Raw genomic sequence first — 26,016 nt, forward strand, 5'->3', positions numbered from 1 at the left:
TTATTAAGGAAATGCCTCGGTATGAATGCTGTATGTGTTTTTATGTTTTCACTCAGATGTTTTTTTGTTTTTTTTTTGTTTTTTTTTCAATTTTCTTCTTGTGTTGGAGCATTAGAACTGCCACTGATAATCCACTCTTTTCCTGTTCCTCTCATTTTTGTATTCAAATGAGTTGTTCATATAAATTTACATATAGGCTGCAGTTCAGTCTGTGCAGCTGGCAGGCATCCAGAAAGGGGCACATTTTCATTGGCTGCCCTTATACCTCTCTGTAATTCTTTTCACAGTGATGTCTATTGTTAAAAAAAAAAAAAAAATTGAAATGAAATGATTCTAGGAAAAATACTGTGGTTCTGAGGAAAAGCACCGATTCATCTTAAAGAAAAACAGCACAATTTCTCCATAGAAGATTACAGCCAAAATAAATGGAAATTGTCGTGTATAGGCTGCAGTTTGGCATGAATAGGACCCCTGAAAAGACCACTCCTGAGACGGACATGTTTGTGAATTTGCAAATAGAACTCGCCAGCTGTAAATACTGTCATCATCAAGTGTTAGAAATCTTTGTATTGATACACTGCATTTCAACACAAAAGTCACCCGTGTGTTCGATATAAATGAGTCATAGCTGGCGTCAGAACATAGAAGACATAATCAGACAGTGACAAAACAAACACAGGTTATTATCTGTATGTTTAGCAGTCGATTTCAAATAACCTTGCCGCTGTAAACCCATATACATCAAGGCCCAAACGCCCATATACATTGAGAGGTACAAGTCCCCCCCAATGTTCAGGCACTCCAAAAATGTCTGTCCCCCCCAATGCTGAAATGGTGGTTTTGGCCCCGATATACATTCAAAACATCAAAATCAAAGAAAGGATCAACACATGGATCAACACAAAGCCAGTTTGCCGCTTGTGAGATATCACCAACTATCAACTATTCATACTGGAAAAGTAATACTAAAGAACGGATCATGGTGAGCCTATTGAGGTTTTCTAGGTGTACGTTTTTTGTGGACAAACCTGCATCCTTTCCCCAAACAACTGCAAACAATGGAAGGTAAAGAGGAAAGACCCGCCCTCTTCATCATCAGTCTATGATGTTGAATGTGTTGGAGGAGTTATTTGGTGATGAGGTGTTGGAGCTGACTTTGTTAATGCACCCAGCTTTCTCTCAGTCTGTCTCATCTTCTTCTACTTCAGTTTATTCCCTCCATTTCCCAGCATGCCCAGAGAAAGGGCCTATAAATATAGCTATGTGAATAATGGGCAACGTCAGTGATCACAGCCACACACCAAAACCCGAGATACAGCATGTCTTGCAGCTGCATTGTATTTGGGTCCACTGAAGCCATTGTTGGTGAAAAAATGTTTTTTTTTTTTTTTTTTTTGTAACTGTTTTTTTTTTTCTCTGTAATATTGTTTGATACCATTGTTTTTTTAAGACTGCAGTCTTTCAAGTTTAGGCGTGGCCATACTGGAAATATCTTAATGTGATGTGAAATCTATGTTCAGCCAGTTATCCACAGGAATAAGAAAGCACCACCAGATACAGCACCAAACAATGACATGGGTCCAGAAATACAAGATATATCGGCAGTATAATTTTTTGTTGTTATTGTTGTTTGTTTGTTTTTTTTTCGGGGGATCTTTCTTTTAAAGCTCAGTGACACAGGATCGGTGCTCGGAACAAGCAATCAGAGCGCTTGTGTGGCTAGAAATACAAAATCCTTTCAGACATATCTTTTGTGGACTTGCACGTCAGGCTGCTATGTGTGGGAAACAAATCCTGTAGCTATTCTCCTCAGGAATGTTCAGTTACCGTTCAATTACATTTCAGAGAAATCCATTTCTGGTTCAGCGTAATCATAATAACGCACTGAAAGAATGTTTTTGATTGTCACGTTAGGGATTGTGCACCCTTTCAACTGAGACTTTATTTTCTCTTTTCCGTCCTCTGTTGTTACTTTGTTGAACTGATTCTGCCTGTGTCCGTCTGAATTTGCGAAGAGCTGTATTTTTCATTTGATGGTCAAGGCAACATCACCAAAAAGCCGCTACCTACCATTTGATAAGTATTGTCTTCCTTACGAATGACATACCGTAGCATCCACTATTGCTGTTGGAATCACTGATAAAGGCAGTCAAAGGTTTTGTTTTGATTCATAATAAAATCCCCTTTTTAACGTCCATTTAAATGAACTGTCAATAAAGCCATATAACATTGACATTCTGGGAGGAAAATGTCACTCTTAACAATCGGTAATGTGTTTTTATTATTGCACATGGATGTTCATACATTGTACTTTATACCACTCTAAATAAAAAAAAAACATGTGAAAACACATTTTACAGTAGTGCTTTGTTCAAGAGAATTCACACATTTATGTTATCATGTCTCTGTCCCGAATGCAGGGGAGACAGATATGAAATTCCTGAGAATTGTGCATGAAGGACTTGAGATAACAGAACAGGCCGAGTCCTTGGAGGAATAAAAGTCATGGCTGAGCGCTTTTAAATCAACCATTTGAAATAGATTTTCCAAGAATAATCCAGCCTTTTCATCCAAGCACCACGACTCAGACCACACGAGCCAGTGAAGGGAATGTAAATTAAAAATATCATTACAACACCAGTATGTATAAAATGCACAATACTATATTAGAAACATCCTTGATTACATAATTACACTAAATAATATATGGAATACTAAATGTAAACTGATTTGGAGGTTTTGAGTCAAAATAGTTTAGAACTTGGTCACATTTTTGAAAGAACTACATGCCACATCTTAATCCTCAATTGTTTTTATTTTTAAACATTTTAAATATTGGGGCGCAGGCTAAATTTTGCATGCGCTGCCCCTGTAGCTGGAAAGCAATAGTAATACTATATGTTGGGATGAAATATAGTAAATAATACGGGTTTAAATCAAACTGTACTTTAAACACAAGAAATGAACATAAGGCCAATAAAATGTGTGTATGTATAGTGCGAGGCTGGGCTGACTCAGACAAGTCCTGTGCATGAATTAATTAAGCACGTTAGATATTCATGAAATTCAGACATTTTCATCCTCGTGAGTGTTCAATCTGCGATGAACTGGCCACCCATCCAAGGTGTTTCCCTATCTGTCCAAGGCTCCAGCCACACTTCACCCTCAATAAGAATAAGCAATTATGGAAAATGGATGGATGGTATAGGTAATCACTGAAGGAATCATCCACCAGTACTTGTGCAGATTGATGTTCAGTGCACATAGAGCGGACTCTGACTTGCTGGCCTGGAAAACCGCACGTCTTTGCTTGACACTCAGTAATCAACGGGTGGCAGCGTCACCATCTGGGTGAACTCCTCATAGTTGACAGTTCCATTTGACTTGACATTCGCCTCTCGGAACAGCTCGTCCACTGGAGGAAAAAGAAAAACCTGTTAAGTGAAGTCGAAGGAAGAGTAATTCCTAAAAGCTCACTGGGGCGACCGTCCCCCGTGATGACTCAGATTTCAGCGGTAAAAAATGCAGTCGGGGTGAAATTTTGGGGTCGTCCGTCTCCGCTGGTCTTTGCCTAGGGGAGTTTTGACTGACAGCTCCTTCAGCATGCACAATTGGCTTCATCCATACCTCTGCGCTGAGCCAAGTTACCATAAAATCCAATCTGCTCTATGCCTGGTAAAAATTAAAGAATAATTCTCCATGCTCCAGTTAAAGGTGAATTCCACCCAAAGCAAGAATTTATAGTTGTTACTCACATGGTGAAATAAATTATTTGCGAGCATAAAAAGCTGCCGAGGACAGAAACCAGAGAACCAGAGAAGTCCAACCTGTAAAATTCAGACCTTTTTCATAGACCACTGATGGAAATTTTGTTGACTGGCAAAGTTTGCTTCAGATTTTATACCCCAATATGCCTTTTGAGCCAGTGAAAGTTTACCTTTAAACATATATCACCTTATTCTCCTCTCTTACTACCCCCACTGTTGAGGAATAAAGTACAGTCCTCTTTGCACTTCGCCGCTCTTAAAGGTTGAAAGTGGTGCAGTCTGAAAAGTAGTGCATTACTGAATTTAAAAAACAAACAAACAATGAAATGCAAAAACACTTAGAGGGTTTCTGAAAATACAACATCAAAAGCGTAGCAAAATGAGAAACATGTAACAGACTGGCTGCAGTTGTTTACTAAGAGTAAGACTGACCACCTTGTTCAAAGTGTCATCCTTAACCGTCCCTATAAATGTTGTCTGGAGTTTGTTGGCTCCAAAATGTGTTGTTGCCTGACAGAAATGAACATCCCTATGCGACTCGAGGGTGCTGATTAAATGCGACTCAACATTTTTTTGGACCCACCTTCTTTATCTGTGAGTTTCTCCCCTAGCTTGGTGAGTTTGGCGCGCAGCTCAGACGCCTGGATGTATCCTTTCTTCTGTTTGTCCGTCATCCTCAAGGCCTCCAGGATCTCAGTCTTCGGGTCCTCCTGCTGCATCTGTCTGTGCATCATGGTGAGGAAAGTAGAGAAGTCCAGCTCACCTGCCTTGTCTAAAAAAAGAATACAGCTCACAGTACCATGTCGTCAAAATAATGCTGAAATTGGCATCTCTCATTCCAGTCCAATCTCACTCCCGGTGCGTCAAATACCACAGCTTGGTCACAGCCTGAAAAGCACCGATTAGAGGCCAAGGGCACTTTTTGGCGTCAGTATGAGACATCGCACATGGTGACGTAGTACAAAGAGCCACAAAGTCTATGCAGGGACGTGGGCATGTAAGCAACAGGACTTACATCCAACAAGACCCGAGCTTGATTCCCACTTCCAGTGACATTTTTACTGTGTGACCAAGACCATGTCCAGTTTCCATTTTTATGCCTAAACCTCACCTTTCCCTAACCTTAAGCTAGTGGTTTTGTTGCCAGAACCTAACCGTGTGACACTGACAGATGATAAACACTACAAAGCCTGATGCATCTAATCCTGAAGGGTGAAGGGTGCCTTCTGGCGTCAGTATCGGACGTGAAAGGGGCGTGACCAAGCCGCAGTATTTGATGACCTGAGCAAGAATGAGAAAGAGTGAAAATGTGGTAGTCAGTAACCTATGAGGCACAAAACTGACAATGTCATTTAGTCAGGAACTAGGATATAACTGAGAAAAGGTAATACTATTTTCTGTATGAGTAAAACAAAGAGCTCCAGTGTCTGTTTTAAAAAGCCAAGGGATCAAAAAAGTAAAACAGAAACAAAATGAAATCAGGTCATGGCTCATATTTTCTTAATGTAATCAAATATTTTTGGGCTGTCAACTGGCTGTGCTGTTAGTGAATGGACTGAATCCCACAAAGAAGCAGCTGCATGCCACTCAGTAGTATTACTATCAAGAGGACAGCCTATGTAAATGCACAGGCTCCAACCTGTCACCAGGGTGATAACAGAGGGCAGGCCTGTCAGTCTGGAGGCATAAATGAATAAACCACAGGGAGTCTGACAGCTTGTTTTCCTCTTATGCAGACATACAAAATGCATTAAAGAAACCCATGTCAAAGCTTTTCTGATTGTTTTTGTCAAACTTGCTTGAAATTAGTTTTTAATGGAAAGTCTTGTCTTGATCACTGTCTAAATCCCGAAACAGGTTGTTGGAAGCCTGATTTATCCACATGCAAATTAAATATAAATGGTACTGTACCGATTTTGTGTACTTGGAGATGTCTCTCAATTTCACCAAACGTTGGGCTCGTACCCAGGCAGCGCATGACAGTGATCAGGTCCTTGGTGTCAATCTTGCCCTTTTGCTTCTTGTCATACAAGGAAAAACACTCCTTGAATTCTGCACAGGAAAGGGGATAATGTTGATCATACATAGGAAACTGCAGTGAAACATGTATAGTTTATTTATTATTTTTTTAAATTAAAAACTGAATGTACTGCATATAGCCTGTTCAACCAACATAAGAATGGTCTAGTATATTTTAAGGTTATTGCCATTAATTAGCTTTTCAGCCGAAGTTTTTTGGAGAAAAAAAAAAAAAAAGGAATTAATGAAGGCTGGAGAAATGAGAAAATATTTAGCTCATAGCAACTATTCAACTGTATACAACATCACTCTTGGACCGTAATTCATCAAATGAACATGTCCCTCTAAGACTGTTATTTCCAGTTCACTGTGTATTTGTTGTTAAATGACTGTTTGATGAAAAAAGAAATTAAAAAAAAGAGAATAAACATGTCAGAGTATCTAATAGTGCTTTTAAAATATCCATTGTTAGGCCGCTAAGCACCACCCAGTGCTGCGCAGTGGGCTTACCATTGATTTGAGCTGGTGAGAAGAATTTTGCCTGTAATATAACAAGAGTATACTGTCACATGGCAAGTAAGTGCACAAAAACTATGTACATCACACAAAAAATACATTCAAAAGGCATAAAAAACGGGATTTGTTGGTCTTACCATTTTCACGTAAGCCTCCAGGAAATAGTGTGTTTCCTATAACTCACCTGTGCCTCCACCTAGGTATAAAGTCCACCACCCCTAAGTCTGTGGGTAATTCAATACCTGTTGCTGTGGAAACAGAGATACCGGATCTGCAGTACAGCTACTGAAATGTTCAGTGTTACCAACATTCAGTATCCATAACATAATGGCTGGAGGCCATATGATATCACGATATAATGGATAACAGTTTGTAACCATTTAAATGACTAGATTTTAAATCAAAATATCACTTTTAATTCATATTGTGAAGAGAATAGTAACAAGGCTTTCCATTCTTATACAGGCAGTTGACCTAAAGCAGGTTCATTTTGGCATATAAGGGGAATATAACAGAATATTTGTCCCATGACTACAATGTTCATTTCAGTATCTTTAATAACCAGCAACTGGAGGGTCAACTTTATCATTTAAGCCCACCATCATAGACGGGAAAGTGGTAAAACAGCGATAAGAGCAATGATACTAGCAGGATAACAGCACAGTGACGTACAGCAAAGTAACAGAACAAAAGGTTAATATTAAAAAATGTGCATACAAAACAACAACACTGCAGGCATTCAGCAAAAAAAATGAACAATACTACAATGCAATGACAGTAACAAGTTGTAAAATTCAAGTCTATAAAAATGATATTTCATCTGTATAAAAGAAGTGATAAAACATTTTTTCCTGATCTTTTGAGTGATGTAACAATATCTGTGGTGCTGACGGGACCACAGTGTGGACGTTACTGAGCGTTAGGTGGACCATCAGTGATGAGCTCTGGGCTCAGAGAGTGAGTCAAGACTCAAAGGTATTTTCTTGATGGATTTACATTCAGTCTTGAAATCCTCTGACACAAGAAAGTGCGGAGCCACACAGGAGAGGCAGCAGCTAACAGCATGTTTGTTGAGCTGCCTGAGAGCTTTTTTCTTAGTTCAATAAAAATATCTTCAACGTTGTTTCAGTGCCATGTTGGGGTTAGGCAAGGAGAAGGAAAGTGAGACCATATCTCTGAAGTATCTGTACAAGGACTGTCAAAATAACAGCTTTTCATTACACGATTCTCACGGCCAAAAGAATAATGATATTATTGCGATATCTATAGAAAATCTGAAAAATAATGGGGCACTGAGTTATGGAGACAAAATGAGAATGCAATAATTTAACAGGTGCTGTATTATTTACACAATATTATCCTACAAATATTATTGACATGACAATGTCAATAATATTTGTAGGACGACAATGTCATTTAAAAAAAAAAAAATCACAGTTATCGTCAATACTGGTATATCGCAACACCCGCAGTTTGTACACATATTTTCTTAGAACTTGTTAACAAAAACATTGCTATGTCATTCACTTTACTACAAAACTGTTACCCCTTAATTCCCCAAATTTTGGCTTTGTAACCCTGTAACTGCCCCGTAAATTGTGGGCTGTAAAATAAACTTCTACCATGTTTTGGTAGGTAATGATTAAGATGACGTAGGATAAGCATTTAATAAAGGGCTAAAATTTCTGTAATCCTGTGTCTTTGGCAAGAGATGGTCAACCTTGGCTTTTTTTCATTATCTCCTCAGCGCTCATCACCACTTCATAAGTTCAATAAGTTCATCAGTTCATAACAGGTCAAATGACATGCAAAGTCAAAGAAATTTGGAGACATGCTATTACATTAACAGCTCATCCAAAATACAAAAAAAAAAAAAAAAAAATCCCAATCACCCCCAGTGCAGTCTATCCATCCAGATCTTCCTGTCATATCCCTGGCATAATTCAAAGACCTCAGAGACTTCCATCGGGAACTATTTTTCGCCAAAAACACCCACAAACTGTATCTATGTGACCCAAATTCATGCTCCTTGCAGGCGGATAGACGCAGTTTGATGGAAAGGTGTCTTGGCAACACCGCGGCAGACTGCAAACCTTGCCAAATCACTCAGAAACGGATGGATCGCACTAGACGTCAGCGGGGAAATATCTTTTTTTTTTTTTTTTAATTTTGTGTGAACTGCTCCTTTAAAGCCAAATCCCCTTCATATTAAATGTCCATCTCCATGGATCTCCATGTTCTCAGGAGATACTTCGGCCATCAGACGTCCGACTGGAGAGAGCGGACACATCAGTCAATTCGAGCAAAAACAAGGAAGAGGAAAGCTCCACCATTCGGCAAAAACTCAGAAGGAGCTCCCTCAGTGTGTCTCCTTGATGTGTAAGGTGTAGTAGGACCACGGCTCTGGAACGTAGATGAGACCCGGGTACTTCTTGCGTAGAACCGGATCGTCCCACAGATAGACGACCCACACCACAACCAGAGCCATGGACACAGAGAAACTACAGAAGAGAAAGAGGCCATTGCTGTCTGGGCTCAGACCTTTACGCTGTTGATGAATTACCATGGCAACCATGGCGAGAAATGTGAGGAGGAAAAGTTCAAAGATCTGCCCTTCAGTGATGAGGTACCTGCAGCAAATGAAAGAAAAATCAAGCAAGTGTTAGGTAGCACAGTGAAGGGATGGACACATCACAACTTTAATTTCTGCAAAACTTAACAAAACTGTTTTAAAATCATATTATCAGCTACTTTTCAGGTGAGAAAGCCGTTACTTTTCAGGGAAATACTGGTGGCCTGTTCTTTTTTCTATGTTTTTCCTGCCAGTGTCTGAATAGAGATTAGATGGAGATATCACAGCTTGTTTTCCTCCCTTCAGATGCCTCTGTTAACTTTTGCAAAGTATGAAAAACATCTTCCACTGACTTGAAAATTTGTCTGAGCTCGATAACCCATCACCGTAAAAATGAAGTTTTAATTTGGATTTGAGTGTTTTCCAATCGGCACTAAACTGCTCTACATAAATTAGTAAATGTTGTTCAGCATGTCTTGCAAAATGACTGAAATGGGATTAGACAAACAGCAGTAAATATGCTGCAAGTAAATAACACCAATCTCCTTTACATTCTTAACTGTGTGCTACCTAGCTTGATATTTACATAATACATATAATAACAAAACCACAACTGCAATTACACTGTAAAGACAAGTGTAATGTATTATTGCTGTACAGTTATTATATTGCACAATACAGAATGCTGATATACTACAAATGAGAACTATAGTGGAGATGTTCTTTTCTTCATATTCCCTTTTTTTTTTTGAAAACTCAGACAATACTGCACTCAATAACATATTACACTCAAAATCTTCGTGTGATGGAACTATAAGTATAACTTCTATTTTTCTTGTTTCTGTAAATATGTTTTTTGTGAATACTACATTTTTCTCTTGTATCAAGCTGATACCTATCAATTCTTATTGTAATGGACCAACAAAACATCAGTAAAGTTGCCACATTTCATCAGAAGAGACTCATATCACTCAGACTACCTGTAGTGTGTTTGTAGTCGTCCTTGTTTAGCAATACTTTAATTCTCCAGTGCTTTACTTTCATGGAACTTGAGGTTTTTTCAGGTAATGTTCACAAACCCTGTTGCTGGCGAGGAGGAGAATCACAGCAGCTGTTAATGTGAGTGAGAGCAACTCACCAAAAATAAAGCGCGCTGGGTCCCAGTAATAACCAGCCAGACACTGGGATCTTCTTGTGCTCTTTGGTTTGGGTGAAGCAGCCAGTGAAGTATAGGAACAGAATAATGAAGAAAGGAATATACCTGGAATAGAGAATCGAGAGGTGCTGCTGAAATCTGAGTTTATCAAAGCATTTCTTTGCGAATTTGCTGATGGAAAAGGTTTGCTACAAAGATATTAAATTAGCCCATAATTCAATATCTCTGATTCCTGACGCCTTAGGGTCTCTTTCCACCGCAGTGGCGCCAAACCTTTGGCACTTCTTTGACACTAAAAAATAGGATCTTTGCGTTTTCGATTTGCCAAGGGTCCAGTTCAAATTCCAGTTCCAGTTCCAGTTCAAGCAAAGAAACCTGATGAATAAATGTCTGATTGTGACGAGTGAAAGACTTTAATTTTCAGCCCAGCTGTTCCTTGGCTGGTTCAATGTAAATATCTTATTAATTTAAAACTGTCCAACATTTTAAGTGAATTAATCAGCTAATCAGAGAAGACTCAAACTAAATTCATATTTACAAACTAAACCATTTAGCTGTTTGTTCTCTGTCTACTGGTTATTATACTTATGCATGTATTGTAAATTAGATAATTTCACTCAACAATTTTTACTTGTTTGATCTACATTATTGCATTATTAATTATCAGGTAGGACTTGCTTAAGCCCCTCTGGGCTTTTTATCTCACCTGCACAATCTTGTTAGAACTTTGTTTCTTACAACTGTACATGCCTTTTAATATTCTCTTTGTACAAATATCCTCTAAATCCAGCCTATGCTAAAACACATTGAGCCAACAGACCTATTTTACATAAACCCTGCACGTCTGTAATTTTAATGATATACTATACTCAAAAACCCAAAGTGAAATTGGAAAAGATTTCACTCGGGATGACCCTCGTAGCTCACAAGGTCACATGACACAGGCACCCACTGGGTAATATCTAATGTATCTAATGCTTTCTTTATTATTTGCACTTTTGTATGGATTTCATCAGAATGTCTTTCAATCTATCTTGCTTCATTTCCGCAGGCAGATCTAATTTTAGAAAGCTTTTGCACCATCCTTACAAATTCAGGTGTCACTGGCTTAGATACTTATCTGAGGGAGAGAGGAAGCACACCCAGTCCATATCAAATATTATGAGGGTGGGAAAGAAAGAGCGGGGGGGAAGGTGGACTTTTCCTCTTGCTTATGCAGAGACTAAAACAACCCGATTCCAGCTCAGAACTACCGTATTGATCTGAATATAAGACGATATTTTTTCCATTGAAAATGCCCGGAAAAAACGCCCTCGTCTTATATTGGGGGTCTAAGCAAATACACATGTATTGTACTTGCATATGTTCCGTGCTTGAATGTGTACACTTCCCCCGCTCTGGCACGGTTGGAAGGAGTGTGCTCCAGCACGGTACGGGCGTTCATGCACGAGCACATGAACGGTCACGCACGCAGCGCGCGAACGTGGATACAACGTAAATCATGCAACTTTCCTCCTGCCTCAGCAAAATCGTTTAATGCGAAGCGCGATTACCCGGTTGAATGTAGCAGCCAGCTGACATGCCGCTCCGGCTGTCAGTTGGACGCTTTCTGAAGTTACCTCCGAAACTGTCGAGGTAAATAAACATCCCTTAACTCCTTAACCCTGGCCATGAGTGCAATGTGAGGCGGTGGCGGTCTCAGAAAGAAGAGCTAAAAAAAAAAAAAAAAAAATGCCCACAGCCAGAGAAGGGCTTTTCGTGGTCCACAAACTGGTCGATTCAACGAGACTGACAGGAGGGTGTGCGATTTTGTGAATGAGAAACGTAGTGAAGGACTGCCCGTTACGAGGGCTGTGATGCAGCAAAAAGCACTTGAAGTTGCCACAGAGCTCAACATCCCCTGCACTGAGTTTAAAGCTAGCATGGGCTGGTGTTGCAGAATGCAGTGGCGGATTTAAGAAATTTGGGGCCCAAGGCAAAGGCAGGCATGGGGCCCTCTGAGATGAGAGGACAACACACAAAACAGGGGCCCTGAGACACACATAATACGATAAGCATTCTGCTGGCATTTTAGCAAAAGTATTTTAATCAAAAACATAATGTGCGCAAATAAGTAATAACTGTATTAACCATAAGTGTATGAGGAGTTTTATGGGGCCCTCAGGAACTTGGGGCCCTAGGCCACTGCCTAGTTTTGCCTAATGGTAAGTCCGCTCCTGGCAGAATGTCCATATAAAAAGTATTTTTCCAAAAAAGGGTCTTGAAAAAGAGGGGTCGTCTTAAAATCAGGGTCGTCTTTTATTCGGGTCAATACGGTAATTTAAAGCATAAATCCAGACAGCGTTTCTCCAATTCTTTCCCTCTTTTCCTGCACAATGTAAAATCTATCTAGTCTGTCTTCAGTGCTACAATCTCTGTCAGGTACAAAACAGCCGCAATTAGAATTCACTATTCCACACTTCTGCTCTTAGATATGCTGCCTGCATTCAGAGCGTTCAGGGACACAACATTCATCAGAATTCAATTTACCATTCACCAAGTTGAAATACCTGAACTAAGAGGAAATTCTGGCCCTGGAAAGCATTATACCCTCTGTTTTATGTGTCATTGTTTGTGCACACTCACCACATTAGATGTCCAAGCTGTTCATCATAGTAATACAGCAGCTCAAAGGAGTCAATCTAAAGAGGAAAAAAGAAACAGAAATGTTGAATCATTATCTGACTTGAATAATCTCAAACAGAGCATTTAAAAGTGGTAACAGGTACGCATCAAGTTTTCAAAAAAAAAAGCAATCATTTTGAACTAGTGGTCCATCAATATAGTTTTCTCTCTCTTATGCAATAGTGCCACCTATCGCTCCAATGGCATTACACCATTTTGATATGGCATTGATGAAGCTCCACAGGTGAACAGCACTGTTCGTCTTATTCTCAAGCTGTGCCGTGCACTTAGAAATATCATCAGCTCCTTGGCTTTTTAATAAATCTCACCTCCGAAGATCTGACAGTTTTGCATCCGTTCTGTTATAATCACTACCTGACCTTTCACATTTTCCTCTGTCACAAAAATATGCAAAATGCCTTCATTTGCATGCATGCATTTATATGTTTGAAAAATGAAATCTATCCAAAGTACTCTATTCTATTAATGTGAAAATTATATTTGTGTGACTGAATAAAATTCATCTGAAGTATTACGCCCTAGAGTTTAATTCATCATTCCAATTTGCAATCTGCACTCCCCTCGATGCACCTTTTGCTACAGTACATTTAACACTCATATAGATGACGTGTGAGTTAACTGTGATCAACAGACAGATGACGCATTGCAAATCATTAATGCTGTCCTATGTGCATCAGAGTATACACAAACTGACAGGATGATAGGTTGCACACTCTGCAACCGTCACTGTCAAACTTCATTGCGCACTATTTTGGAAACGGCCTCATGACTCCGTTTATAGAATCATGATTTATTCCGTAGTGAGAGTCTATTAATTTCATCTCTGCAAAACAAATAAATGTTTAGCATGAACTTAAACCACCAGTATATGACTCTTTAAATAAAGATTGCACTGAAAGTATCTCATCATAGTTGCTCAAAATATTCATAAGAAATGGCAACTCAGATGGCAACGCTGGTGTTTGAATAGTAAAACACTTGCATGGTTTGTCTTCCCTTGAGCCACAGCTCCTTTGATTTTAATGTATGGAAGGCTTTGGAAAAAGTTCATACATGAGTGATTTATCTCTCTTTAAGTGGATCTTTAATAACAAATTTATGCATGTACAAAGGGGCACAAAGGGATATTTTCTGAGCCCAAACCCACAAAACTCATGAAGATAGCTGAAGGATCTGCATGCTACTAGTCTACCAGTGCATCACAAATTGTTACAAGAAGTAATATTGAATGCAAGGGCTCCAAACTACTTTAAATGGACCCTTTTGTCTGGTTTAAGCAATATAATTTGGGAATTCAATAATGTTTTTGTGGCATTATACAGTATAACTTTCCACATAACAGCATTGTGGTGGTGTTAAAGAAATAACACACCCATTTTGGCAGCCGGTTTAGTGGCCACAGTCTTCCCATCACGGGATAATTGTCTGCTCTGTTACTGAAGTGGCACTCGCAATCGCAAACCCCCGCCCCAAAAGAAACCAAATGGAGCCCTACCAGTGAGGCTGGTTTGAGGTCTCTGATGATTGGGTTTTCCCTGACGGACAGGTGGAGCTGGTATCCGCTCAGGATGAGTCGGTGATTGATGGAGTCGCCCACCAGGTGGATGCTGGCTCCCATGACGAAGGTGATGATGCAGAGGTAGACCGCTGAGCGTGGCAGAGCCCTAGGGCTGCGTTCAATCAGCTGGAATGGAACAGTAACACACACACACACACACACACACACACACTACTTAACATCCTATGTGATCACAATTATCTATTTATTAAAAAAAAAAACACAGCAGCTATTGCAAACACAAAACACATCATTTCACAGACCTGAATGAGAGACGAGCAGACAAAAACATGCTTTCTTGTAGAGTCAAAGGATGTTTGTGATCAGAGACAATGGGATCCAAAACAAGGTACAATGCCAACAAATAACAACAACAACAGCACTGATTTAATGTTGAAAAGGCAGTGAAACAGAAGGAAGAAAACACAATTTAGAATAAACTAATGTCGAGAAAATGCCAGGAAAGGCATCCACAGCACAGCAAACGTACAAGCCATCATGAACTGGGCACAGCTTGAATGTCTATTGGGCTACATCAGTCACCAATAGAGAGTATAAAAAGACATTTATTTTTGTGAAAGCCTCATGGATTATACACTTCAAGCCATTTTTGTTCATATGTACACCATGTATGATAAAGGCACTCCTTTTTAGTAACAGGGAACTGTCATTTCCTTGGCTTGCACACTAAAATTTCATGAGCATTGGTCTTTTTTAGCTGGTATTAACACCAAATGTAGACATACCTTGAGCATCAGGAACGGTGTGATGACATTGTAGGCCATGTGGAAGTAGTCTCCAGCACTGGGCTTGTTCAGGGGGAACCACTCCAGAGGAAGGATAATCTAACACACAATACCAAGAAATGGCTGCTGTTCATTGCTCTCTGAGTGTTATCATCTCATTTCTGGACCTTTTTGAACTTTCATTAACATGCAGATTGAGTGAGGTGTTCGCCGTCGATGCTTACCATGACAATGGGCCGTCCGAAATCCAGGATCCAGTTCTGCACTGTGAGGCAGAGCCATAGGTCAAAGTGGAAGCCTGGCCTTTTCTTTGGAAGCCCTTTCTCCTTTGACACTGGTTTGCTGTTGACAGACATTTAGAAGCGACTGTAAGACAAAGTGATGATGCAGCACGAGCTCATGTACACCAGCAAAAGGGAAAATGGAGGTTGACGATTTCATAGAGCTGAGGGGAAACACTAGTAAAGAAAAGTTTAGTACTGCAGGAAAGTTTAAAAGCATGTTTGCATTTGCTTGCACAGTAGTTGGAGACACTTGAATGGTTTCTCTCTTGGTCTCCTCAGTGTGTGTTTTTTTTTTTAATTTTGGTTGGAGTTTTTTTGTTTGTTTGTTTGTTTGTTTTAAGATTGTACTGCAGTTTTACTGAAAGTACGATTTTGTTAGGTGCCTTGTTTGGGCATCATCTTGGTCAGTGCATTTGAAGAGCTCAAGTATTATTGATTTTTAGAGGTACTAGTATTTATTTAAAAAACTGAACCCATCTTTCTCCTCTGTGTGTCTCTCACCTTAAACCCCCCCTCTCAAGAGTGGTGGCGCTGTCCCATTTAGCAGCAGTGTGTGGACTGCCCACTCACTTTTGTGGGAAAAATTATAGCAATTCACAAGTAAGCTTGCAATGTGCGTTTACTGTCCACAACAATTCTGTACATGTTTATGTTTTTCACCCATGGCTATCTTTATCAAACCCTTGAAAACAATATACAGTGCAATTTACAGTGCAATAAATGCCAAGTGCAACCTAAGGACATCTGTTTTTTTTTAACCACATCCTTTGTAATTCAGGTCTGATGTGGTCTTGAATGCATGTATGTCTTCTGCTGATATAAAAGACAGACATATACTCTGATGAAAGCTTTAGGCGAAAATGCATCAACATGTCACTTGTGGTTAAAAAATAAAATGACCCTGAAATGATCAAAACAAGAGGTGCCTGTTTTTTTTGTTTTTTTATTATTGGTGTCTTGGGGAAAATAAAACACTGAAATGATGTTGTTGTTTTTTTTTTTGTTTTTTTTTCTTGTGACAGAGCACCCAGGACTGGAGAAGCAAACCTGTTTCTTCTAAACTAGACATCCACTGAGGCGTTCTTGACCTTTCAAAGTCTCTGGACACTTCAGGTGTAGCATCCTTTCCTCAGATCTCTGGACACTCTGACCTTTCTAAACCACCATATGGGTCGGGAAACTCAAACCCGCATCAGGCCAGCTTTCTACGCCTTTGTGAAACTCCAGCACAGGCACTTCCCAAACAGCAACAACAACATCTCCAAACCAAGGCCGCCATCGATCATCTGTCCACATCACCGTTGTTTACAACCACCACCATCCAAACTCTCAAGTAACTCAACATAAATAACTAAATAAACAAAATAAACTATTTCCACAGCGCCTTTCAAAACCAGAGTTACATGGTGCTTCGGAAAATACGGCACTGTACAATATGAGTGTAATGATAATAAAGACAAAAATAGAAAAAAAGCACAGTAGATACCATGGGACTCCTGCAGCGCTTCTAGAAAATAACTCAGCACATGAACTTCACACTGAAATACTCGCAAAGATCAGCTGGATTCACTACTGAGCCCCCGAGCATCAGTCATGCTGCACAGATCTTTTGAATATACAGTAGTATAATATTACAATATCATACCAGTAAATATCAGACAGTCAGCACTGAAGAAAAGTAAAGTCCAAAAGTCAGCTGGCATCTTGTGAGCCTGGCCTGGACACACTTTTTCTTTTTCCCAGGATGGTGAAGTCATTCGAGGGGTCCTCTCTGGCTTACTGGTCAAGGTTAGGCATAAACTGGTTATGGTTAAGATGTAGAGCAGTGGTTCTCAAATGGGGGTACCTGACCTCTAGGGGTACGCTAGAGTACAGCAGGGGGGACGTGTATTTTTTTGTATGTTAATTTAAAAAATATGAGTCATGGATAATTCCCAAAACACGTTCAGTAAAGATAGAAAAGTAAGTCTGTATTCAGTATTCCCTCTGGATTTCTGGTCATGGAGTGAAGACATTTGTTCACCATGAGCAGGAAGCCAAGACAAAAATCACGAAAATGGATTTATCTCTTTATAGAGGCTGTTTTCTACCTTTTTGCACTGGTCAGGAGGCAGGTGGCTGAAAATATATACAGGGTGACCCAAAAAAACGGGAATCTTTGAAGTGGCAGACATGAGCAAGTGGCAGCACAATTTAAAAAAAAAAAAAAAAAAAGAATATTCCATCATTGTTTCTTAAATGGCATGTTTTAAGGTTTCAATTACTATGAATAAAATATTTTTCTTCCATCACTCTTGGTTTTATTGGATTGTTAAAAAGTTCCCGTTTTTTGTGTCACCCTGTATATATTTCGAAGGCGGAACACTAAGGAAAAAAACAAAAAGTTTGAGAACCACTGCTGTTGAGAATGGATGTGAGCCAATTAGGTGGTGACTTCGCCATCCTAGGGGGAAATACACACATTTATTTGTTGTAACTTCCAACCATAAAGACTGCGGGGGGAAGTCACATGTCTGTAAGAGTGTGTGACAGACAAAGCGACATTACAGTAAATACACACACACACACCTGTTCTGTGTCGCCGTCTGGGAGTCGGCGCCTTGACGCTTCCGTACGGCCTGCATCCTCGGTTCAAACTCCTCCGTATATATATATATTTTTTTTTTTTTTTTGGTGTTCCTGTCTCCACAAAGTGTCACTAAGCCAACGCCGCTGAACATGAAGTGACAGCCATGGAGCTAACTCACTGTTTACTTCCGGGGTTGCTGCTGGGGTCCCGCCCACCGGGCCAATCCACCAATCAGCGGCAGAGCTCCTGGGGCAGCGAATCAAACGAGCAGACTGTGTCCTGAGGTGTGTCTTTCAGTATAATTATTAGCAGACTTTCACACATTAGTCTATGAAAAAAAAAAAAAAAAAAAACATGCAACAGCTTAATATTTCATTTTATTTACTTGCTGACATTCAGGAAACAGTTTGTGCAGGTGTTGGATAAAAATAAAAATAAAAATGACGAATCTCACCTTGCAGCCCTCTGGCATTCTCAAAAATTAAAAAAAAAAATCCAACTCACTACAGTGGCAGGTAAAGACAAGATGAGATCATTCTTACACAGTTTATTGTTTTTTAAAGGGTGATAAATTGGAAAATCCAACTTCAATAAAGAAATATGATGCAGTAAAAGCTGACTGACACAAGTGCTCCATGCTGGATTTAGCAGTGGACCGTAACAATTCAGAAAAAGTGAATTACATTGTTAAAGAAATAGTAATGAGTTATATTTTTTTTAGTGTAACAGAGCAAAAATGCAGTTGGTGTGTGTGTGTGTGTGTGTGTGAGAGAGAGAGAGAGAGAGAGAGAGTGAGTGGGTGGATGTCAATGTCCTGTTCCTGTCATAGGGAATGTTAAATGTGTTGCAAACCTGTTCAAGATAAAACACATTTTTACATTTTCTGACTGATTTACTTTGTCAGAAATGTACTTTGTGGTTAATTTTTTCAGCCCTGTGTTTTTGTGTGTCTGTTTGTCAGCGACTGGAAAGGTCACATGAGATCTGGTTGACGGTCTTTTACACAAAGATCAGTTGTTCAGACTCTGGTGGTGATGATCCTGATCTGGGATTTCCTCCATTCGACAGCTACTGTTGTCCCCCTTAACTACTGCGGCCATATGCTGGAGGGATGATCTAACATCCAGAACTGCAAAGCCTGCTAATGAACAGCATTATATTCATATGCTGTTGTCTTGGAAAATCAAAGCTGAAAGAAAAAAAAAACACTGGAAAATCACATGTAAAGTCTGAGGTGACAAAATGGGGTGACAGTGTATAAAACTGGCTGTAATTCCTTAACGGTTAATGCCGTATTCTTGTTCAACCCCTTAAATTAAAGCTGAAAGTCTTTTGGTGGTGTACAAGAGCAAATTTATGATTATTGTGTCACTGTCCAAATATTTATGGACCTAACTGCGTATGGATAAACCACAGAATAATACAACATAGTGGCTAAGATAACATAATGGCTACTTCAGAGTTGATCAGAAGTTTCCGTTTGATGGCAAAAGCTGAGATTCTTCAGATAAAGTTTGGGAGGGGTCAGACGTGCCGTTACCTGCCAGACACAACATTGTTTTAGTTTCCGCAGCTTGAAAACAGTTTTAAACCCTAGGACTCTGCTGTGGGCTGTCTCACTGATATCTGCAGTCTGCCCACCCACTAATATTCACAAACCTTTGTCTGCCTGCTGCTCCCATTCATATTCTTGCTCTCTTTGCTGCTGCTGCTGCTGTTTTGCTTTTGCCTGTTTTTCTTCTTGCTTATGTTTGCCACCTCTGTCCTGTTGTTTGTATCACCAATGCTGTTGTCTCTTTGCTACCTCCCTTAGACTGCATGTCTTTTATGTAATGCTTCTGGTCAAATGTGTGTTGTGATTATATGAAAGTGACGGGTGTGTCGAAAAAACATCTGGATGTCTTTTTAACTCTTCATTTTTATCGTTAGCCGCCGTCCCTTCAAGAGGCTTTGCCGTTTGGCAATAAGAGCTCGCGGGTTAAATAAAGGTTAAACAAAATAGAAATGAATGCACATTAGCAGTCTAACCAGTCAAGCTTTAAGGTGAACAGAGGGACGGCTGTACCATCCACTGATGCCGCACTGCATGACCCTCTGTCTGTTTGTTTGTCTCAAATGACCTTAGTCTCAGAAAGAAAACAACAGCACTGTTGGGCCGCGCTGCAAACACATTCTGTACGTGCAATCCAGGCTTAAGCAGCATCCACACCGATGTCCAAGTTTTTATAAGAGGAAAATTGTTCAAGCTGTGTGTTATGGACAGTAACTGGTGGAGAGAAAAATATTGTTTACTTATTTATTTTGTTATTGTGTGCTGGCATTTCTTCCAAGGGGGCATGACGAATCCCCTTCCACACAAAACAATCAAAACATGATTTAAGTTTTTCTATTCTGTCAGATAACCAAACTCTGATTGCTTTTTTATCTGTTTGATTGCTTTTCAGTTTAGATTTACAAGTTGGTACAAGATGAACCATGTTAACCTGCACTGGCTCCCTGTGTCTTTTGGGATTGTTTTTAAAGTTGTTTACTTGTTTGCAAGGCTCTCAATGGGTTAGGACTGGCCAGCATTACTAATTCTTTGTCGTTTTATGATCTTTCACAGTCTCACAGATACTCCTCTGCAGGTTTTTAAATACAAACTATCATAAAAAATAGGAAAATTGGCAGCTCAGCCTCTTAACTACACACCAAAATTGCCTCCCCCAAGCTCTAAGAGATGCAGCTCTGTGAAAATTTTTAAATGACACTTGAAAATTTATTTATTCAACATGGCTTTTAACTAACTGTTACATTTCCTCCTTGTTTTATTCTTTTATTCTGTTCTCTTACATATTTTATTGTTTTTATGCCCTATATTGTTTTAAATTTTGATGTTTCTACGTATCTTCATCTTCCAAATCTTTCTTTTATCTCCATTTTTCATACATCTTATTGACATTGCTTTGCTGCCTATACTCTTTATTTTTCAATTGATTGCTGGGTTTTTCACACAGTATTTGCAACTGTTTTAAATTGCCTGTTTTTATACACCTGTTTTTTCACTTTATTGTAAAGCACTTTGAGCTGCACTGCCTGTATGAAAGGTGCAATATAGATAAGTATTATCAGTGTAATTATTATTACTGTTGTTGTTATTGTTATTATTATTATTATTGAGCGCTGAGTTGGCTGTTGGCGGTTCCTTCCACATTTACAAAGCATTTGTTCAACATATTATCCTTCCTCGTCTGTCCCTTCATATATTGATTAAATCCCCACATTGTTATGTTCAATTTGCAATGGGTGATGTCTCCCACAACAATTGCTGGGCTGTCTGGATGTTGTTACTGCAGCTTGTGACTGCAACAAAAGCTGCTGCTCACATTACTTTGCCACTGACAGGTGTGCATACAGCAAACCTTACTCGCAGGTGTCTCTGGGCACCGCCTCACCTTTCCCGTTTCTTTAACCGGCCTGGTCTCCTCAGCTCATGGGGAATATTATCCACAAGCCCCAGTGTCAGACATGAACCACGATCGAGTGCAGTCCCCTGTGTTGCAGATCATAGTAGTTCAACACATGCGGGTCCGCAGTGACAACACGGTGCATCTGTGTAACACTGAGATCCTCTGAGTGTCTCTGAAGAGCAACCAAAAGAAAAAGAAAGAAAAGTCTTTGTTATTAAATTTTCCTGTATCAACTAGCAGCTACTCTATATGAGCAAAAGTATTGGGCCACAGTATTGGGCCAGTATTGGGCACAATGCAGTCAGACAGGGATCGTTCTCCTGGCATTCGCCAAACCCAGACTCGCCCATCAGATCGCCAGATAGAGAAGCGTGATTGGTCGCTCCACAGAACAAGTTTCCACTGCTCCAGAGTCCAGTGGCGGCGTGCTTTACACTGCTCCATCCGATGCTTGGCATTGTGCTTGGTGATGTAAGGTTTGCACGTGACTGCTTGGCCATGGAAACCCATGCCATGAAGCTCCCGGCTCACAGTTTTTGGGCTGATGGTAATGCCAGAGGAGGTTTGGAGCTCTGCAGTTGTTGAGTCAGCAGAGTGTTGGTGACTTTTACGCACTATGCACCTCAGCACTCAGCGACCCCGCTCTGTAACTTCACGTGGTCTGCCACCTGGTGGCTGAGTTGCTGTGGTTCCTAAACACTTCCACTTCGCAATAATACCATTTATGGCCCTTTTCCACTGGTACCTGCTCGGCTCGACTCTACTCGGCTTGAGAGCTTTTCCATTAGGTGGTAGTACCTGGTAGCAGTTCCCATTTTAGGACATAATCAGCCGGGGTTCCAAGCGAGCTGAGTCTTTTTTTTTTTTTTTTTTATTAAAGCGAGCTGAGTCGAGCTGAGTCGAGCTGAAAATGTGACGTAAACGCCATGCAGGCAACTGATTGGACAGGGAGTGACGAGAGCGACTCCTGCATGAAAACAAAACCCGGCATTTAAAAAAAAAATAAATAAAAAAAAACGGCAACAGCGACCGTGCGCATTGATCATCACTGAAGTTGGTAAAGTCGGAAAATGGCAAGCAAACCACTACTCTGTGCTTGGTGGCGGCCCAAAGAATCCAGAGGGTGCTGGACGGTGTGCCGCCTTGCTATGACAACTTCACCCATGGCGAAAAACCACCTAAACTGTGTCAAGGTGAGTAGAGTCGAGCCGAGTCGAGCTGACTAGATACTAATGGAAAAGGGCCATTATAGTTGATGGTGGAATATCTAGGAGGGAAGAAATTTCACAAACTGACTTGTTGCAATGGTGGCATCCTGTTACATTACTGTAACAACACCACACTGGAATTCAGGTCAGTTCTTTGGAACAAGCCATTCTTTCACAAATGTTTGTAAAGGCAGACTGCATGGCGAGGTGATTGATTTTATGCACCTGTGGCAGTGGGGCTGAATGAAACCCCTGAATTCAATGATTAAGAGGTGTGTGCCAATACTTTTGCCCATATAGTGTATATTGTCCAGCCGAGAGAACAAGCATTATATTCGGTGTTTGGGATGTATTATTTGAATTTCTCAAGTACCCCTCTCTAATAATTTCATATTCCCAACTAGCACTGCACTGGGATTACACTGTCAAATGCTATCAATAATACAACGGCAGGAAACATTATTACTAAGCTGTCGGGTCATGTAATTTGTGACCAGTGCAGCAGGGTCTTGAGAAATGGGGAGAAAGCGAAATTGCCCCGTTTTATCTCTGCTGACCAGGCATTTCCCATTAAGAACATCACATTTCTTGATTTACACTGATACCATGGTGGAGGGTCAAAGAGGACTGAAGTCAAACTGAAGCTAAGAGCTGCACATTATTACCTCCTGAGAATCCCTCTTTTTACAGTGAAGTCACTGGACATTTTATAAGGCCATAAAATGGATTATCAGTGAAATAAAAATCTAAGACTTTGTCAATGAGCCATGTCACTTTGTGGTGGAAACCTCCATATGTGGGTCGTGTAGGTGAAAGCAATATTTGCTGACTAGCACATGTTGGCGAATCAAGTGAGCACTACTATTACTGTAAGTCAAATGGATAAATAAAAAAAAAAACTCCATTACTGTTAAAGCTTATAGATGGCAAGACTAGCCGCTTGCTCCAGTGGGAATCAAATTCTTACAATTTTCTTGCTCTTGGACACCCAGGTCACTCACAGATGAGGCATCATACTCACAGGTTCAGCTTCAGCTTCATTATCGTCCACAGCAGTACACTGAATTTCATGGACAGTCAGTTAAAAAACAATATAGTTTGGAATTTCAAGTAGCTCATTTACATACATAAATAAATCACTGTCTGGAGACTAATTTGAAAACACCGGACCATTACTTTAAAAGAGCGGCGTCAGTCCCTTTTCGGTTCGAGAGTTTAGTAAGGGACAAGAGGAAAGATTTAGGGGATCTTCTCATTCTTCTATGATATTCAGGTCATGCCGGTGAGATCAACAGTTTGTTTTGAAACCTCGTCTCTCCTCCAGTTATCCTTCGCCTGGGTCGTAACCTGCCCCTGAACTGAGAGATTACCATCCTGCTGTCATAGAAAATACTGAGGGAGAGGTTGTGTCATGCATTTTGGTAGCCACAATACTCTCTCCCAAAGATGAGGTCACACACACACACACACACTTTTAAACCCTTTATATTTTGTTGGTTTGAGCCGGGGTGACACACCGGAGCAGCCGATCAAAGTGATGGTCTAACACAGCCAATCGAGAAAGGGCCTCCAAACTCCCTGCTAAAACTTTTGAATATTATGAGGGAGACTGACAATGGAATGAGGCACTTCTAATCACAGCTTTAAAAAAAAAAAAAAAAAAAAAAAAAAAAAAATACAGTATGTTTAATTGCAGTGTGGGTGCTATGGTGCTGGAAGGACATGTTTTTAAGTTGCTTCCTTCAAATTTCAGGTCCTGTTGGTGGAGAATTGTCCACACCTGACAACACATTTTAATTCAATAGGACAAATATCCACAGCATCTGAATTAATGCAGATGTGATGCATTTTTTTTTTAATTACAGCTCAATTTGTGATTTAGACTGACAAGGTAGATTTTTTTTTACACATTTTAAAATATCGCCAGTTTAAGTGAGTAGGTTTGAGGCCATAAATCAGCACAACCTCCTTTTCAGTGAAAAATTGGAAATAATAAAAGTCTGGACAAAGAGGCATTACTTTGCTCACTCACCAACATGATCAGTTCATCACACACACACTGACATTCAGTCTCCTCACTCATACATTTATCTCTCGTATTCACAACTGTCAATATGCAAATACACCTGTAGGGTACAGCCACGCTCATGTGCACATTTACAAACACAAGCAGAGCACACCCATGCACATGCTTACCCCTCCACACACACACCATTTATTTCTGCCTTTGTGTCCCTGTGTCCTTACAAATGTCCTATAGAATAGTGTCACGGGAGGAGGTTGGCGGAGGACCCAAATGCAGAAGCAATGAGGCACGGAGCTCAGCAAACAACAAAATATTTAATTAACTTACAGAAAACACTGGGAATACATGGTAGCTAAGACAATGACTGGACGAGGAACAGAACTCAAAACAGGACTTAAATACACAAGAACTAAATAGCTAACAAGACACACCTGGGGAAAGGACTGGAGAACAAGACAGGAGAACACAAAAGACAGGACAAGAGACCACAGGAAAACAGAAAAACAAGAGTTCAAAAACACAAACATGAAACCATGACAAATAGTTGAAATGATATAATAAATGAAATAGGCTACGCAAGGCTCCGCAGATTAAAATATGCACCGAGCAGCTTAATGTAAAAAGTTGCAAAAAGGTTAGCATTTTTTTTTTATGTTTTTTTCCAAGTCTTTTTCAGTTTAAATTTATACATATAGTACAGAAAGTATTATGTACAGTTCAACTGTAATTCTGCTCAGTAAGCAGCAGAGGTCTCCCTGTTTTATAAATTGAGCAATGCACTCCTGAGACTGCCACTGCTTTGTTTAACATGAAACAAGCCAGTATATCACCCAAATGAACAGAATCAAGAAATATAGTCTGTCATTGTATCTTTTACAAGTTTGCAATTTGACATCATTTTACAGTCCATTTTAAAATACTTTCCACATATAGACTTACACTCTGGAATGTGCTTGGAGATACTTTTCAAAAGAAATGGACAAACATTTTTTTCCATACTTTCATTCAAAATGTTTTGAAGGCCAAAGTGTACAAAACATATCTTGCTTTCCAATTGCAGATATTACTCACACAGCATCAGAATGACCACAGCTATGGGATTTTTGTTGTTTATTTTAGACCATCTCTTCAGGGATAGCCTGATTGTGGCATGTGTTGTTTGTTTTCCTTTGTTTTTTCTTCTCTTTTTTGTTTGGAGTGGAGAGAGCAATGGATTAATTAGCATGCAGGATCCAGTCAGTCAGTCAGTGTTAGAACAACTGTAGACAGAGTTGAGATGCTGTTTACTCTGGCCACAAATCTCCCTGGGTGAGACCACAGTCCTGCCAAACACGATCCGTATAGTAGGAGGAGTTATTTAACAGACAACTACCCCCCCCTTCTATCCACCTCCTCCTCCTCCTCCTCCAACAACTCCCCCCCCCCCCCCACCCCATCACTTTTCACAGAGGGGAGGAACAG

At 40.0% G+C, this 26,016-nt stretch overlaps 2 protein-coding genes across 2 annotated transcripts; both read right to left on the minus strand.

Annotated features, from left to right (window-relative positions):
- Positions 1-3,115: 3,115 nt before the first annotated feature.
- On the minus strand, positions 3,116-7,595 carry LOC115357058 (calmodulin-like protein 4). The gene is made up of 4 exons (XM_030048405.1): positions 6,297-7,595; positions 5,679-5,819; positions 4,351-4,539; positions 3,116-3,415 (listed from the first exon to the last, which is right to left on the minus strand). The coding sequence occupies exons 2-4, from the start codon at positions 5,743-5,745 to the stop codon at positions 3,318-3,320; spliced, it is 354 nt and encodes a 117-aa protein (XP_029904265.1). The 5' UTR covers positions 5,746-5,819; positions 6,297-7,595; the 3' UTR covers positions 3,116-3,317.
- A 135-nt stretch (positions 7,596-7,730) lies between these two features.
- On the minus strand, positions 7,731-18,057 carry cln6a (CLN6 transmembrane ER protein a). Its single transcript, XM_030048404.1, has 7 exons — positions 17,872-18,057; positions 15,244-15,361; positions 15,020-15,118; positions 14,211-14,399; positions 12,656-12,711; positions 10,013-10,135; positions 7,731-8,932 (listed from the first exon to the last, which is right to left on the minus strand). The coding sequence occupies exons 1-7, from the start codon at positions 18,021-18,023 to the stop codon at positions 8,662-8,664; spliced, it is 1,008 nt and encodes a 335-aa protein (XP_029904264.1). The 5' UTR covers positions 18,024-18,057; the 3' UTR covers positions 7,731-8,661.
- Positions 18,058-26,016: the final 7,959 nt, after the last annotated feature.

This window comes from Myripristis murdjan, chromosome 3 (assembly GCF_902150065.1).
Source record: "Myripristis murdjan chromosome 3, fMyrMur1.1, whole genome shotgun sequence".
NCBI classification, from domain to species: Eukaryota; Metazoa; Chordata; class Actinopteri; order Holocentriformes; family Holocentridae; genus Myripristis; species Myripristis murdjan.

What these genes read in the sequence shown, in the direction of transcription:
- LOC115357058 (XM_030048405.1), bottom strand. Translation starts at nt 5,745, where the DNA reads ATGCGCTGCCTGGGTACGAGCCCAACGTTTGGTGAAATTGAGAGACAT. An exon ending in TCTCCAAGTACACAAAATCG is followed by an intron (nt 4,540 to 5,678) that starts GTACAGTACCAT and finishes TTCTTTTTTTAG; the next exon opens with ACAAGGCAGGTGAGCTGGAC. An exon ending in GAAACTCACAGATAAAGAAG is followed by an intron (nt 3,416 to 4,350) that starts GTGGGTCCAAAA and finishes TTTTTCCTCCAG; the next exon opens with TGGACGAGCTGTTCCGAGAG.
- cln6a (XM_030048404.1), bottom strand. Translation starts at nt 18,023, where the DNA reads ATGTTCAGCGGCGTTGGCTTAGTGACACTTTGTGGAGACAGGAACACC. An exon ending in CACCGTTCCTGATGCTCAAG is followed by an intron (nt 14,400 to 15,019) that starts GTATGTCTACAT and finishes GTTCCATTCCAG; the next exon opens with CTGATTGAACGCAGCCCTAG. An exon ending in ACCTCAAACCAGCCTCACTG is followed by an intron (nt 12,712 to 14,210) that starts GTAGGGCTCCAT and finishes TTTCCTCTTTAG; the next exon opens with ATTGACTCCTTTGAGCTGCT.